The following is a 17,965-nucleotide window of genomic DNA, read 5'->3' as shown; positions in this document are numbered from 1 at the left end:
GTCTATGTGTTTGTGAGAATGGGTGTGTGTGTGTGTGTGTGAAAGAGAGAGAGAGAGAGAGAATTCATGTGTGTATGAGTGGTGATCTATGGTGTGAGAGAGAAAGAGATGGGGAAATGAGTTGGCTGGCAGAGTGGGGGAGAAAGAGAAAAAAGAATTTGCCTTCTATGAAATAGGTTTCTGTTGACACAAAAGCCACAAAGTTCAAAGGTGTTGTTTGGTGTGTTGGGGCTTACACCCCACCTCTGCTCTGTCCTCGGTCTCTCTGGGCAAGTTACTTGTCCTTTGTGACTAGTTACACCCCCATAACAGCCAAATTGCCAATTGCTCCCACTGGCCCAAAATAGTTGGAGACTCCCAACAATTATTGTCTCTTGGCAGAGAAATGGCAGCCCTGTACTATCACAGCAGCCATAATAGTATATGCTACATGTATGAATGAAGATAAAATACCCGCAGTGAATGTAATGCTAAATAAGCTTTGGGGTTTTGCAATACTGTCTAAAATAATAAACTGTCTTCATAACAGAAGACAGATAATGCATACTTTTATTCATTATAGTCATTGTATATGCATACACACACACACACACACACACACATGTGTGTATACATATACATGTATACACATACATGTATATGTATGTATGTATACATATATGTATACATACATATATATACATATATATATACATATACATGTATGTATATGTACATATACATATATACATATACATGTATATATATATACATATACATGTATATACATATACATGTATGTATACATATATATGTATATGTACATATACATATACATGTATACATATACATGTATATGTATATATATACATATACATATACATGTATATGTATATGTATACATATACATATACATATACATATATATATATATATATACACACACACACACACACACACACACATGCACGAAGACCCTATTCATAGTGGGCAATGATACATTTTATCCCTGATTTATTTATTTAAGGTGTTTTTACCCCACTCTTCAGCCGAAAAAGGCTCTCAGAGTGGCTTACAAAGATGAATGTTAAGACAACCCCTGCCCTCAGGCTTACAATCTAAAAGACATGACACAAAGGGAAAAGGGATTGGGAAGAAGGAGCTTTAGCTATGAACAATACAGTCACTTCACATGGCGCATTTCAGCCCTCAGCATTTCCTTGTAGATGAACAGATAGGCTTTGACAATAGAGGCATTTGATTTGGCCAATCAGGCCTGCCAAATAAGATATTAAATGTAGCTGTGGAGCTGGATCATGTCACTGCAAGAACATCAAGGTCTGGAAGAGTCCAAGAGCAGCAAAGAAGATGCAGCTCATTTTAGTGGCTGCTCTACTCTTTGTGGTCCCTGCACAGAGTTTGGTAAGAGGAAATGTCTCCTGTGGGCTGGAAGAGCTCTTTGGTTGGTGCACCTGAAGGCAATGCCTGCCCCAAGCTTTTGAGGGTCCTGGGGTAAGATGCCCTCAATGGGCCGCCTCTCTCAGTGAGTCTACCTTCTCACCACCATTGTCACCAGCTGCTATTGCTCCTCATCCTCTTTCTCATCATTGGTGTCGCTTGCTTGCTTGGCAGGCAGAGACCCAGTGAGCAAGGAGGTAGTGGCATCTAGTGCTTCTCCTTCTCACCAATGGGGCCAGAGTGAGAGTCAGGTGAACAAGCAGGTTGCATGGTGAAGAGGAGGAACAAGTCCATGGGGCTCTTCCCAGGGGGGCCCTTGCTGGTCTGTGGTCCCATGGCAGATGCCCGACTATGCTTAGCTTTGATGTCAGCCCTGCCTGAAGGCTCTGGATCCTATAGGGAAGTGTTACCTCTACCACCCAAACTCTTAACAGATTTAATTTTAAGCTTTAAAGTCATCTGTTGTCTAAAACTCCAATCCAGATTTAGCAAAGCACATCAACACACATACAACCTGGGATGATGTAGCATCACTCTGGGTCATTGTGGGAAATTAACATGGTGGCCCAGTAAAAAAGCAAAAACAAAATAAAGGACAGGCATTATCAGTGGTGGCTTTGCTGGGTGCTGGTGGTTGTGAATATGTACTCCCAAATGCAGGGATGGCCAGCCGGCAGCAAAGAAAGGAAAAGATAGCTGATAGTGTTCTCCTATGGCCAGCTTGCTACCCATGGGCTGGATCCATCATCTCAGGCCATTTTCTCTGCCTCCTGTTGACACCTTGCCCAATTTGAATTCATGGTCAAAGATTTGCCCACAATTTCATTTGTAAGGAAAAAGGAAAGTTTTTCAAGTTGTCAGAAACAGAGTTGTGATTCAACCTTGCAATGTGACGTCTCTGTTTTGACTTGGATTTAACAGTTATGTAAGTAATATGCAAATGCATGTATTTAGTAGCCACCTGAGCCATAACTGGAAACCACATGCTGCTAGATGTGTCACCTTTCTTATGGAACTGGACCGCCTGGGATGGTCTCAATTTGTGCAACAAACTGTAGCATGAGCCCTCCTCCTCTTCACCACCATTGCTGGTAGCTCAGGGGGTCCCCAATGTTTTTGGATGTGTGGGCACATTTGGGAATGTGAGAAACTGCTGTGGGCACTACCACAAAATAGCTCCCATGGAGAATGAGGCTAGTCTCAATGGCTGCTGTGAGGGCCTGGCTAGTCAAAAGTGAGCTGAAGAGGTGGGAGGGGGGCAGAGAAATAGTGAGGCTAGAGGCTGGGAGGAGGAAATAGCAAGACCAAGGGGGAGAAGGGAGATAAAGAGCAAGGCTAGAGGCTGGGAGGGGGAGAAACAGCAAGGCGAAGGGGTAGAGAAAGAGCAAGGCTAGAGGCTAGGAGGGGGAGAAAGAGGTGCGGGTAGCAAGGCTAGAGGCTGGGAGTGGGGAGAATCAGCAAGGTAAAGAGGTGGGGAGGAGAAATAGCAAGGCTAGAAGCTGGGAGTGGAGAGAAACAGCAAGATAAAGGGCTATGTGGGAGGGAAAGAGCAAGGCTAGGGGCTAGGAAGGGAGAGAAAGAAGAAAGCTAGGGATGGGGAAGGGAGAGAAATAGCAAGGGAAGGGGCTGGGTGGAGAGAAATAACAAGGGTGGGAGTAGAGTGATAGAAAGAGAGCAAGGGAGAAAGGTCTGCAAGGGTGGAAGAAGATTCAATGGGACCAGGAAGCCACACTTCCCTTCTTTTCCTGCCCACTGAACAGTTGATCAGCAGCAAGTTCAGGAACAGAATGGAGAACTTGTTGCCCTGATGTGTGTGTGTTACTTTTTAATTAAAAATAAATGTTTGAAGGGAGCAGAGAGACTGGAGAACTTTGAGGGCAGCATTGGAGGTGCCCATGGGCACCGTGGCACCCATGGGCACAGTGTTGGAGACCCACTGTGTTAGCTGATGTCTTTTGAGAGAGACAGCTGGTGAGTACAGGGACAGGAATAGCAGCTGATCCTCCTTTTTGCTGCTTACTGGCTCATCCCCTCTGGGCCAAAAGATGGGTAAGCAAGTATTCGGCCATAGGAAGGAACAGGCACAGTGGATCCATGAGGCTCTTGGCTGGAGGGACCTCTGCTGGTGCATGGGCCTTTGTGGGTGCCCAGTCATGCTGACCCCGGACATTGGTCCTGTTACCAACCCACTTTCTGGAGAACAGAGTGACCTCTAAGAATTTGGCCATCCCTCCTCATCTGCACTGCTGTGCAACTGGAGGTGCCCACCTCTGCACCGTGACATGTGTGAATGATGTGAGCATTAGATGCTTCATATTGGAATGAACCTTTTCAGGTAGGTGCATGTCTGAAGGCGCACACACAGAGCTCATCGCTGTCTATGGTTAGGGTGGCCATGTGTCCTACTTTACAGAGAACAGTCCTCTCTGAAGATGTCCTCTATTTGAAGGGCTGTCTGGCCCAAGTCTGGTTTAAAGATAAGGGAGAGCAGGCAGGGGCCCTGAAATTACCCACCCACAGTGAGCAGCTGGGGAGCAGACTGAGCAAGTAGGCACCAAAGTCACCTGGCCAAATCTCCCCTCCCTCAGGGAGACTTCTGTTTTGTACACCTAGAGGACACATCAATGATTCCAAACTAGCAAACAGACCCAGCTCTGCCCAGGTTGGAATAGCTCTTAGCTTGATCAAGTGAAGCCTTCAAGCAAACTCACACACCTGTCAGGCTTGGACACATTCTGGCTGCCCTGTCTGAGTGAAGCCATGCTTGTCAGCACTCCTAGGAATGGCCCCTGCCATGGTGCACCTGTATAGCTCCCTGAGGGAGGGTCTGTCCCCTGAGCGGGGCTGCCCCACAGCAGGAGGCAGGTGTATAACTCTGTCTCTCAGCCGGCTAATATCATGTGGCTTGAAACTATACGGAGTGCAAAGCTATGCACTGGTTAGGGATGTCTGCCCCTAGTGGCTGAAGTCGTTACTTGAGGCTTCAACCACATGGACACATTAAAAATTAATAAAATAATAATAATGCATTAAAATTATTTATTTGTTTGTTTATTCATTTCATTTCTATACCACCCAATAGCCGAAGCTCTCTGGGCGGTTCACAAAAATTAAAACCAAACAACACACAATAAAACAATTTAAAATATATAGAACATTAAAACCACAATATAACTATACAACCACAATAAAACCTAGCAGCAGTGCAGGAGTTTAAAATACAGATTTAAAACAGCAAAGATAAAAATTTAGAAAGCTAAAATGCTAAAATGCCTGGGAAAATAAAAAGGTCTTCACCTGGTGCCGAAAGGAATACAATGTAGGCGCCAGGCAACCTCACTAGGGAGCTCATTCCAGAGCCGGGGTGCCACAACAGAAAAAGCCCTGGGGTGCATGCCCTTAGAGTCGCTTGACACTATGGCACTGACTGACATACACACATCCTCTTTTATTGTTCTAGATGATTGTTATCTATTGTTATAGATAATTTATTTATTCCAAATAAAATACATTTATTTGGAATATGGTTCCATTGGTGACAGTGGAGCTTAAGGCTTAATTCTATGCACACTTTGTTGCAATATGTCCCATTGAACTAAAGGGACCTTATTCCTATTCTTATTCAAACAGGGTTGAGATCAGTTGTGTCAGCGATTTCATTTTTCATTGGATTTTCTTCTTTTTTTAAAATCAAGGATAGATGTGAAATCCACCTATATTTTGTTACCAAATGAAGTGAAAGGCCAACATGATAGATAGAAATGGTGATCGTGTGCGCACACACATGAATGACACCCTCTTTTGAATTTGCTACCTGAAATGGCCAACTCACCAACCCTGAAGCATGCATGCACAATTCTTTGGGAGCATTGTTGCCCTGAAGATCCCATACTGCAGATAAGCAGCATGGAGGCTGAGATGTGTGGGATTTCAAAGGAAATGAGCACCTATTTCCCAGAATATGTCGAAGAAGTATGGACAGAACAACACCAATGTTCTAGACTCATCTCTACAATGGTTGAAACCAGTTTGGGGGAACATGTGGTCCTCCAGATGTTGTTGGACTATGACTCCCATCAGGCCTCACCAGCATAGCCAATGATGAGGGTTGATGGGAGTTGCAGTCCAACAGCTATGTCTGCATCCATCTCTAGTTGAAACCATCCATCTATAAGTGAAAGTCATGAAGCTGAATAACAAATGATTTTGTTTTGCATGATGCTGAGGACGACAATGGGGGTGGGATGCCAGTAGGTCACATAAAGCTAAATTTCAGACCCAACTATTTTCCTCCAAAATCCTAACTCAAGGGTGGTGGAGGTGTGATGAATATGGCTAACCCCTTTAAATGTCTCCTGCTCCTGCACAGGAATATTTCTCAAATGTGTATCATATTTGATACATATCAAATGTATCATTTGATTCCTCTCTAAGGAGACCAAAGAAGCCTGCATGGGATTCCCCCCCCCCTTTAAATAACAGACCTATAATTAAAGATGTGTGGATTGTGTTTAATCTGATCTATATATGTTTTGTGGATTGTCAGGTGTTTCCTGCTCTGTTGCCCATTCATTGATGAATTTGGATTCCCCCCCACCCCTGACCATTGGAAAAACACACACACACACAATTTATGGAATGTTTGCTGGTACATAACATTTTGTGGATTTTTCTTAGTTCATTGTAAAATCACAAAACACAAAAAAACATTGCTGCACAGCTGAGACTGAAGAGAGATCAGTGACGTATAAAAAGTTGTGTGTGTGTTTTTAAAAGGCATATACTTCCCTGTACTTTATTTTTACAGCAACTTTCAAGATTGTGTATGACCAAATTTGTGTACAATTTCAGAAAGTTAAAAAAAAATGGTTTGCAAGTCTACAGAATTTGTGCAACTCAGAAAAGCCAGCTGGCTGATGATTTTGCAGATCAGATTCATAGAAATCCAATGTCATTTCAATCCGTTGTGGATTTCTCCAGCATCCCTACCTATGAGGGAGGCTGAGTGTGAGTGGCTGACTCAGAATCTCCCAGTAAAGTTCATGACGAAGCAGGTATTTGAAGTCAGGTCTCTATCTGGTATGGTGCAACATAAGTAGCTGCCTTGTACCAGGTCAAACTATATGGCCATCGAGCCCAGTGCTGTCTACTCTGACTGGCAGGAAGTCTCCAGGGTCACTGGCAGGAAGTCTCCAGGGTCTCAGGCAGAAGTCTCCATCGCCTGCAGTGGTGTAGCTGTAAATTTGGAAGTGCAGGCACTCATCGTGTCTGTCCCCATAGCCACGCCCCCCCAAGCAGAGTCCAAAAATTTCAGGCAGCTGCATTGATCTATATCAACAAATCAGTTCTAGAAGTTTTTATCAACTGCAAGCACATCCATTGGAAAGCCGATGGGTCTTCAACTGCCCATTCAAGACCAAGCCACCCGCAAAGTATTTTCCATTACAGCAATCAACAATAGACTGTGGCTGAGAAAATTCATTTCCCTCCCACCACTGGGAGGGTTGCAGGGGAGCTCAGAGGGATCAGGGAATTCTTGGGGGTGGCAGATGACATCAGCATCCCTGCTAATAAAAAAGTGCCAGCACTGCATCCCTGTCAGCCCTGGCTCCACTAGACCACTGATCTTCTGTTACCTGATCCTTTTTAATTGGATTAAACCTGGCACCTTCAGCATGCAAATCATGTGTTCTGCTACAGAGCTATGCTCCATATGGATGCTGTCTACTCTCAAATAAAATACATTCCTGGCTGCCCAGTGAGATTCCCTGAAAAGCAACATCAGATGCATTGAAATGTTGAATATCCTTAATCTTGGTTATTTTCTTTACGGTCAAAAATTGGTTACACTGAGCTAGTGGTGGCTGGTGACTCCAGTTCCAGAAGGGCTGTGCTTCCATTCAGGGTTTTCGTTACTACCAGCCTTCTCAGGGTGCTATCCATGGTGCTGAACCCATTTTGAGGATAGGGGTAAGCACCTTGGATAGCATGGTTAGAGTTTTGGCTGGTGGTAACTACAACTCTGAATGGAATGATGGCCCCCCCCGGAACTGAAGTCACCAGCTGCCACTGCATTGAACTATCATAAAACTGGCATATGAAACTCAGCTTGCCAGCAATTAAATTGATCTACAATGGCATCTCAGGAAAAAAGAAAGAAAGATTAATGCAAGCACAGTTAGGCCCTGTCACTCAAGTTACATCATGCCAGAAGATGCAGATTTCCTGGCCTAGAGAATGCAGCAGCTCATGTATGGCATATGCAAGATAGGGGCAGTATACACATGTGTATTGATCAGAGAAAGACCAACACCTTTTCTTTCTCCTTTGTAGGATCTAGGGTCTCTGCTTGGAGGTGGTGGAGGTGGCGGGTTAAAGGTAAGATCTGTGTTACTCTCTCCCATTTCTTTCTGTGATCTTCCTATTGTGAAGTTGCAATTCATCCACAAACATGACTAGGGATGGCAGAGAATTCCACCACAGACTCCAATGAGGCCTTGAATGGACTGCTCAGGCTCTGCCACACTGTGGAGTTCGCTGGGATGGACCCTACCTGCCGCCGGCCAGGTCTGGGTCCGTCTGCTGCCGCCTGCTGCCAGTCTGGTCTGCGGACACAAATGGCGTCTGGAGTAGCAGACACCATTTGCATCCCTGCTCTTTGCTGTGATAGGCTACATAAATGTTTACATAGCCTATCACGGCAAAGAGCAGGGATGCAGATAGAATCTGCTACGCCGGATGCCATTTGTGTCCGCAGACCGGCAGTGGGTAGAAGTCCAGCTGCGGACGGGCCCAGCCAGCGGCTCTGCAGACTCGCCACAGAGTGGAGCCGGCCAGGGAGGATTCCAGGGGGAGAAACGGATTGCCTCCCCTCCCCACAGACCCCCCAGTGGACTGGTGAGTGGGGTTCGTACACCCCTAAACATGACACGTGTCTTTATTGGGAGTCACGTAGCATCATCCTAAGGGACCAGACACCCCTCACACACATACACATATACACACGTAATTTCAACCCTTGCTATGTGAGGAACTGTACAAACACAAGTGATGGTCTGGGACTCAGATACCCTAAGAATGGTTTACTTGTATATATGTTCTCATCCAGTGTTAAGAACATAAGAAGAGCCCTGCTGGATCAGACCAAAGGCCTATCTAGTTGAACATTCTGTGACCAACCAGGTGCCCGTGGGAAGCTGGCAAGCAGGACAGCGGTGCGATAGCACTCATCATTATTGGAGTTCCTATTCTAGGCTCCCTCTACCAATGGCGGTTTGGCATGTGGGCATAAAGATTGAGGATTTCCAGTCACGCCATGCACATTTTCAGTCAGGAGATCCCTGTGGCCCCATCTCTGTGAGTGATGGGCAAATCAGTCTATTCCCATTTTGCGTTCAGCCGTACATCTGTTCTATCCTGCAATAATTTGTTGCAAGCTGCTGCTGCTTCTACAACTGCATGAAATTCAGATTGAAATGCATGTTTTAAAAAATATTTTCTCTCCAAATATTGCCTTTAAAAAAAAAGTATTTTGACATTTTGTTGAGCCGAGATCTATATCAAAACTTTGGGGAAGTGCAGAGGCTGGTGGATAACTAAATTCCAATCCACACACTTCCCTGGGAAGCTTTCTCTGTGTTGTTGTTCACATTCTAAAACATTGAAATGCCTATTCTAAGGGTCAATTATAGTGATGCTGGAGAAATTCAAGGTGGACTATAATGAGTTTGGATTTCTAAGAATCCAACGTGCAGAATTCGCTGTGAACCGCCCTCCACAGGCCATGCAGAGTCAGTGCTTCCAGTTAATTTCTTTATTTTATTTCCAACATTTGAATACTGCTCCATATCTATAACAGATTTTGGAGTGCTGAACAGCAGAGGTACAACAGTAAAAAGGTAAAAAGATTAAAATGCCATATTGCAATTATTCAAAACAGAACGTCGATAAAAAATGTGGCTGGTCATTTCAGGAATGCTTCCTAGAACAGAACTTCTAGTTTCGGGAGGCGCTGGAAGCAATACAGCGTTTGTGCCTGCCCGACTTCCAGGACCGTGGAGAGAGTTAAAACGGCCTTGGAGAGAGTCCCAACACGGTGGCATGTCCTGGAGTGGCTACAACCCATTTCAGGTTTTCTCCCCAAACAATAAAGGAAATCATATAGGGCAGGGATAGGCAAACAGGTGCCTTCCAGAAGGGTTTGACTACCAGTCCCATAAGCCCAAGCCAGTATGGCCAATGATCAGAAATTAGGGGCATTTTACTTCAAAACATTTGGAGGGCAACAGATTGCCTACACCTGATATAGGGCATGATCAAGATGGAGGCATGGATATGTGCATCAGAGAGGATGATGCTCTTTTCTTCCTTGTAAGGCTTGCTGCCTATGCTTACAGGAGGAGGAGGTGGTGATGACAAGGAATGTGGCGGAGGTCTTATGATACGGAAATATCTATGTCTATATCAGGGCTATTCTTGTGATGAAGTCAGAAGTTAACCTAAAACATGATACTTGTTGATCTGAATTTTCATGCAAAATATGCATTGCTGAAAGTATTTTGACACTTTTTTAAGCCAAGAAATGTGTCAAAACATTTGTAAGTACCAAAGCCCTTGGCTGACTAAGTACCAATTCCCACCTTTGCCTGGGAAATTTAGATGAGTGAAGTTCATATTTGAATTTGCAAAGGTCCAATTCCACAGGTTTCCATACTTACTATATACATTCTGGTTTCTGGTAAAATACTCTCCCTTTAAGGAGGCCTTGGGGGGGAGTTCTGCTCCCATATGTTCTTGTTGAGATGATGGATGGATGGATAGATAATAGGCAGACAGAGGATAGAGCAATTTCAAAATAAGTTTAGTGCTAAACATTTTGGCTTCTGCCCACATCAGTAGCTGCAATATTAGATGGATACCAAGAGTGGCGCTTTGGAATGCTGGGAGATGAAACTTCCTTAGGAGAAAAAGCAGAGGTGTGAGTGGTATAAAGCTTACGAATTGCCATCCAGGTTAAGGCCATGCAGACTAAGAGTCCTGAGCCTGAATTAGGGATGTACGAAACCACTTACCTGTTTCGTAAGTGGCATCTTCGGTGGGGGAGGAGGCGCTCCGTCCCTCCCCCCGGAATCCTCCCTGGCCGGCTCCGCTCCTCAGCGACTCTGCAGAGCTGCCGGCCGGGTTCATCTGCAGCCAGACATCCAGTTGCGGCAGGTCTGCGGATGCAAATGGCGGCCGGCGTAGCTCCGGTGTGCCGGGTGCCATTTGCGTCCCTTCGCTGAGCCGTGATAGGCTATGTAAATATTTATGATAGCTTTTGCTATCACAGCAAAAGCAGGGATGCAAATGGCGGCCGCTATGCCATTTGCGTCCCCACTTTTGCCATGATAGGCTATGTAAATATTTACGTAGCCTATCATGGCTCAGCGAAGGGACACAAATGGCACCTGGCACACCGGAGCCGCCGCCGCAGCTGCCGTCAGGTAGGCTCCATTCCGGGGGGCTTCCAGGGGGTGGGGGGGGGCGGGTTGCTCCATTCCACTACGAATTCTGGAGGGTCGAATTCACTGGAATTCGGCCTCCCTGGGATCCGTGGTGGAATTCTCTGACATCCCTACTGTAGATCCAGAAGTTTTCCTTTCTTTCAAGTATGTCAGTTTCCTTTATTTATTTGACTGGAATAATTGTAAGTCAGAGAGACTGTGTCCAGGCGTATTAAATTGTCTTGCAAGTGGCCACTCTAGGGTGGGTTTTTTTTAGTAAGAATTGCAGATGTGTGGTTAAGAAATCCTGTTCTGAGGTCCATGGTAGTATTTCCTACTCCACTCCCCAACAGCCCTGCCACCTGAGTTGAAAGAGGCGGCCTTGATGTTGAGGACCCCAAGGACATTGGTCTTAGGGGACTTCAGTCTTAGACACTGAGATTGTGGGTTATTTAGTGGGTTACTCTCTGGACTTGGATTTCTCAGCGGGACAGGAGGATGCTGGTCTAAGAGCAAGTCGCAACCTCTGCTTCCCCTCCTCCCCACTGCTATCTCCAATCTCAGATCCACCATGGAGTAGGGATGTAGGAACGTTCCGCCACGGATCTCGAGGAGGCCGAATTCCAGCGCATTTGGACCCCTCAAAATCGGTGGCGGAACAGCCACCGATTTCTTCCTTGCAGAGCATGCTGGCTATGTTTACAGGAGGAGGCGGTGGTGATGACGAGGAGGGTGGCGGAGTTCTTAAGGTAAGGAAATATCCATGTCTATGTCAGGGCTATTCTTGTGATGAAGTCAGAAGTTAACCTAAAACATGATAGTTGTTGTTGTCCTGGATTTTCATGCAAGATATGCATTGTTGAAAGTATTCTGACACTTTTTAAAGCTGAGAAATGTGTCAAAACATTTAGAACTTACCAAAGCTCTTGATTAAGTACCAATTCCCACATTTGCCCGGGAAATTTAGATGAGTGAAGTTCATACTTGAATTTACAAAGCTCCAATTCCACAAGCTTCCATACTTAATATATACATTTTGGTATCAGGTGAAATACTGGATCCTTTAAGGCGGCCCTGAGAGGAGCTCTGCTCTTATATGTTCTTGTTGAGATGATAGACAGACAGACATACAGAAGGCAGACAGACAGACAGACAGACAGAGGACAGAGTAATTTCAAAATATGTTTAGTGCTAAACATTTTGGCTTCTGCCCTCATCAGTAGCTGCAATGTTAGATGGATACAAAGAGTGGCACTTTGTAATGCTGGGAGATGAAACTTCCTTAGTAGAAAAAGCAGAGGTGTGAGTGGTATAAAGCTTATGAAGTGCCCTCCAGGTTAAGGCCATGCAGATTAGGAGTCCTGAGCGTGTAGATCCAGAAGTTTTCCTTTCTTTCAAGTATGTCAGTGTCCTTCATTTATTTGATTGGAATAATTGTAAGTCAAAGAGACTGTGTCCAGGTGGATTAAACTGCCTTGCAAGAGGCCGCTGTACGGTGTTTTTTTTAGAATTGCAGATGTGTGGATAAGAAATCCTGTTCTTAGATCCATGGTAGTTCTTCCTACTTTGCTCCCCAACAGCCCCTAAAAGCTGAGTTGACAAAAGTGGCCTTGATGTTGAGGACCCCAAGGATGTTGGTCACAGGGACTTCAGTGTTGGTGCTGAGATTGCCTTGATGGGGACAGACAGGGTTCCTGACCACCCTATCAACTGTGGAGCTCTTCTAACTTGTCATTGGCCAAATCGATTTATGTTAAACTCTCAGGTGGGACAGGGTTTACTTTCATTGCCTGATGGTCAGGATTTGTATTCCCTTTGATTTACAGTTCAGGAGGTTAATCCACCATTCCAAGCGGTGGCTAGAGACTGGCTACTGAGTGCTGCTTGGAAGAAGGTTGACATGATGGCATGTTGTCCCAGTTTCAGCCCACCTTCTGTTTTTAATGTTTCCCTTGTCACTTTGTGGCTTTTACTCTCTTTCTTACTCTCCCTCTCTCTCCCTCACCCCCCACTCTCTCGCTCTCTCTGTGTGACTACACTGGCTGTGGAACCTCAGGCCTGTGGGTCAAATCCAGCCAAGCTGGGGTCACAATCCTGCTCTTCAGGATTCCCCAGAAGGTGATGCCTCCTTCGCCTGGTCCCACCCCCTTTCCCCTACCTCCAATCATTTGGTGGTTGCCCAGCTTTTCTCTCTGTGTGTGTTTGTGTGTTCTTTTCATATTTCAAAGAGGCTGAAATGCCTCTGCTAAGGCTCAGAAGGTGATGCCTCCTTCACCTGGTCCCACAACCTTTCCCCTGACCACCAATCATTTGGTGGTTTCCCAGCTTTGCTCTGTGTGTGTGTGTTCTTTTCATATTTCAAAGAGGCTGAAATGCCTCCGCTAAGGCTCAGTTCCTGGCAGTAATTGCTTTAAGCTAACATATGCTGGTAGTTTTGGAAATTTTGCCCCACCCCTTTTGCCTTAAGCTCCACCCACAAGTACAATGCAGCTTCCAAGAACTCCCCCAAGATTGAATTCAGACCTCAGGCTGAAAGATGTTCATCACCCGTGGGGTACACACACACACACACACACACACACACAGATAGGTAGGATAGCACATCAATAACAGCCGTTCAAATCAATACTTTCCTAATGTGTACTTTATTTCACTGGTATTAGGAACAATTTTGAGATCGTAAGGTGGAAAGATATTTAATTGAGTGAATAATGACAGGACATTATTGCCATAAAATTCCTCAAACAAAGAACAGATGTAAGCTTTTAAAGTATTACATTAAAGCTGAGAGTTACATCAAACCCCAAAACTGGTTCAAACAAAATTCAAAAAGTGTATATGAATATTTCAGTGTTGCCAAGTTTGGGCAAATCCTATGATTTTCTACCCTGAGCAAGAAGGTTGAATGCTTTTCTTTTTCCTTGCAGGGCATGCTGGGGAATCCCGAAGCTCTTATGGTAAGAAATTATCCATTCAGGTCCCTGTATTGTTATCACTGTGAAATGTTTGCAGGCTTTAAGAGAAAATAAGAACAGCCATACAGGATCAGGCCCAAAGCCTTCTAGTCCAGCATTCTGCCTGGGAAATTCCAGTCCCCATGCCCCACGTGTCGCAGTGGGAAGGCCACAACCTGGACATGAGTGCAATAGTTCCTGCCTGCTTGTGAGCCCTCGCAACTGGTACTGAGAGGCGTAGTTGCTCTGATACTGGAAGTGGTGACAGATGGTCAATAAGAAATGATATATCATCTATTAATGTGTTACTTGTATGGAGGTAGAGTGAGACTGTACTGCTGGCTCTGCCCCCCTTGACGCACACGCACTGGCCATGCCCCCTTGACATCTTTGCATTCAGAAGCAAAGTGGTGCCTGTGTGTGAGTAGCTGATTGCACCTTGGCTCCCCTATAGGGATGTGCAAAAGTCACTTACCTTTTCAAAGGGGTGATTCGTGGGGGGGGGAGGCGCTCCGAACCTCCCCCCGAAATCCTAACCCAGATGGCCCCACTCCGCAGAGCCCCCGGCCGGGTGCATTCTCAGGCATGCAAATGGCAGCTGCCATTTGCGTTCCTGTTTTTATGCCATGATAGGCTATATAAATATTTACATGGCCCATCACGCAAAAATGGGGAAGTGAATGGTGGCCACAGATGCGGCCGCCATTCGCAAAGCAGCGTGAATGGCACCAAGTAAGTGCTCCATTTTGCGCGCCTTTCGCAGGGTGGCGGGGCAGGGGGCTTCATTTCTCCACGGATTTCAGGGGGCTGAACGCATTGGCATTTGGCGTCACTGAGATCCGTTGCGGAATCCTCTGACATCCCTACTCCCCTATGCAGAACTCCACACTGGGGGATAGACATCAGTGGGGCAGGGCATGCATGGTTGAAGGCAGGAGCAGCAAAATGTTCCCGTTCCCCCTTTTTCATTTAACAGCTTTCTATGTGTGTAACATATGAACAGAACTCTAGTCCCTGTGCATTTAATGTTGTGAAGACAGAAGTCATTTGGAAACATTGTCTGAAGCCCCGTGGTATCACGAGGGATTTTGTGAAATCTGGCCTGTGTGTCTTTTGTGGATTGTGCAGTGTCATTGGTTCTGGTGTCCATTCACAGACAGATTCATTTATTTTCATCATGTGGAAAATATACGCAAATAATTCCGTAAGAGGGTTTGCAACAATTTAAATAATTTACCTTAGTACGAAACATTTAGCATATTGTCCTGCATTCCATTTAACTTTTCCCTGCGTATATTTTCCAATGAATACCTTTGCATAAATTTGAGGAAAGCTTTTTTTAAAAAATGATCCAAGAATCCATGGACACCACACACAGCCTGACAGTCCACAGTTGTCAGGAATGCCTTTGCTGCCTACTAATTCCTTCAAATCGCCAGAATCAACAGTCAGACAAAAGGGCTGCTTTCCAAGGCTTTAATTCCTTTCAACCCAATGAAGCTTACAGATGCTAATTGCCTGAGACTCAGAGGAAATACAAAGGGACAGCCAACTAGGGGTTTCTAAGAGTTAGGATGTCAGTTGGTCTCCATTTGGGGGAAAGCGCAGCAAATCTCTGAACTTAAAGCATGGGAGGGGAGGATCTCCCCCTCTCCCATCGGGCCCCAGGGGGCAGCTGTTGATGTTGAGCCAATTGGGCTGAGCACCTAAGCTCGGCTCCCACAACCTCTCGCTTGTGCCTGCGGCTGCTCCTCACATCTAAAACCTCAACTTCTCCCTCCCTTTCCATGCCAGGGTCACTGTTGCTCCTAGGAATGTGAGTGGGGGGGCTCCCCCTCCAACTGTGCCTCTGAACTCTGAGAGAGTTCCTCTCCCACCGATTGTATCTCCTCCTCAAAATCAGAGCTGCTTTGGGACTCTATGGGCACAGATTCCACCCTGACAACAGTGGATTCTGCAGGTCAGATTCTTAGAAATCTGAGCTCATTTTAGCCATCTCAAATTTTGCCAGCATCCCTAGGTATCACTTGAACCCAACTACATGCTCATCCCTCAGCAAGGTTGGAACCTGTCATGCAGTCAGTCTTGCTTTATTTCATTGTGAAAAATGAAATATAGAAAGGTTTGTAGCATTATTCCAAGAGTTCCCAAAGACCTTCTAAGCTGTCAGCAAGCTAGAATCTACCCAAACATTACACAGAGGGCCTGTGCTTCCCAGACAGAGCTGTCCACCAGATTCTATCACTTTTGCCATGGAAGGAAGACCTGCATGTTCTGAAGGAATGTAGGATAGCACGTTGAACATTATTCATTAGGGAAATCCCCCTCCCCCCCCCACAAACACACATTCCTCCTTTTCTGATCTTCTTGAGAATCTCCAAGGAATCCCAGGATTGCCTCATCACAGTTTCAATACAACTGCTAGATGACCATGATGACAATTGTGATTAGTATATATTAGCCCCAAACGTCTGGAGGGCACCAGATTGCCTATACCTGATGTAGGGCATCAAGATGGAGACATGGATATGTGCACTGGAGAGGATTATGCTCTTTTCTTCCTTACAGAGCTTGCTGCCTATGCTTGGAGGAGGAGGCGGTGGTGACGACGAGGAAGGTGGCGGAGGTCTTAAGGTAAGGAAATATCCATGTCTATGTCAGGGCTATTCTTGTGATGAAGTCAGAAGTTAACCTAAAACATGATAGTTGTTGTTGTCCTGGATTTTCATGCAAGATATGCATTGTTGAAAGTATTCTGACACTTTTTAAAGCTGAGAAATGTGTCAAAACATTTGGAACTTACCAAAGCTCTTGATTAAGTACCAATTCCCACATTTGCCCGGGAAATTTAGATGAGTGAAGTTCATACTTGAACTTACAAAGCTCCAATTCCACAAGCTTCCATACTTAATATATACATTTTGGTATCTGGTGAAATACTGGACCCTTTAAGGAGGCCCTGGGAGGAGCTCTGCTCTTATATGTTCTTGTTGAGATGATAGGTAGACAGACAGACAGACAGGCAGGCTGGCAGGCAGGCAGGCAGGCAGACAGACACACAGACAGACAGAGAGAGGACAGTGTAATTTCAAAATATGTTTAGTGCTAAACATTTTGGCTTCTGCCCTCATCAGTAGCTGCAATGTTAGATGGATACCAAGAGTGGCACTTTGGAATGCTGGGAGATGAAACTTCCTTAGAAGAAAAAGCAGTGGTGTGAGTGGTATAAAGCTTATGAAGTGCCCTCCAGGTTAAGGCCATGCAGATTAGGAGTCCTGAGCGTGTAGATCCAGAAGTTTTCCTTTCTTTCAAGTATGTCAGTGTCCTTTATTTATTTGATTGGAATAACTGTAAGTCAGAGAGACTGTGTCCAGGTGGATTAAACTGTCTTGCAAGAGGCCGCTGTATGGTGGGTTTTTTTAGAATTGCAGATGTGTGGATAAGAAATCCTGTTCTTAGATCCATGGTAGTTCTTCCTACTTTGCTCCCCAACAGCCCCTAAAAGCTGAGTTGACAAAAGTGGCCTTGATGTTGAGGACCCCAAGGATGTTGGTCACAGGGACTTCAGTGTTGATGCTGAGATTGCCTTGATGGGGACAGACAGGGTTCCTGACCACCCTGTCAACAGTGGAGCGCTTCTAACTTGTCGTTGGCCAAATCCATTTATGTGGGACAGGGTTTACTTTCATTGCCTGATGGTCAGGATTTGTATTCCCTTTGATTTACAGTTCAGGAGGTTAATCCACCATTCCAAGCAGTGGCTAGAGACTGGCTACTGAGTGCTGCTTGGAAGAAGGTTGACATGATGGCATGGTGTCCCAGTTTCAGCCCACCTTCTGTTTTTAATGTTTCCCTTGTCACTTTGTGGCTTTTACTCTCTTTCTTACTCTCCCTCTCTCACCCCCCCCCCACCCTCTCGCTCTCTCTGTGACTACAAGGGCTGTGGAACCTCAGGCCTGTGGGTCAAATCCAGCCAAGCTGGGGTCACAATCCTGCTCTTCAGGATTCCCCAGAAGGTGATGCCTCCTTTGCCTGGTCCCACCCCCTTTCCCCTGATCTCCAATCATTTGGTGGTTTCCTTACTTTTCTGTG

At 45.5% G+C, this 17,965-nt stretch overlaps 1 protein-coding gene across 1 annotated transcript in view; it reads left to right on the top strand.

Annotated features, from left to right (window-relative positions):
* The first annotated feature begins 11,605 nt into the window (after window positions 1-11,605).
* The window catches only part of LOC146337839 (uncharacterized), a 55,080-nt gene continuing 48,720 nt past the window's right edge, over window positions 11,606-17,965 (top strand). The window contains exons 1-3 of the mRNA XM_084816324.1: window positions 11,606-11,668; window positions 13,847-13,876; window positions 16,442-16,507. Coding sequence (XP_084672450.1) covers window positions 11,606-11,668; window positions 13,847-13,876; window positions 16,442-16,507 — 159 coding nt within the window. The remainder of the gene's footprint in view (window positions 11,669-13,846; window positions 13,877-16,441; window positions 16,508-17,965) is intronic.

This window comes from Heloderma suspectum, chromosome 10, assembly GCF_057233095.1.
Source record: "Heloderma suspectum isolate Gila_16-S chromosome 10, 16-S_ref, whole genome shotgun sequence".
NCBI classification, from domain to species: Eukaryota; Metazoa; Chordata; class Lepidosauria; order Squamata; family Helodermatidae; genus Heloderma; species Heloderma suspectum.
The sequence above is the reverse complement of the archived record's forward strand: the minus strand, read 5'-3'. Positions and strand labels throughout refer to the sequence as shown.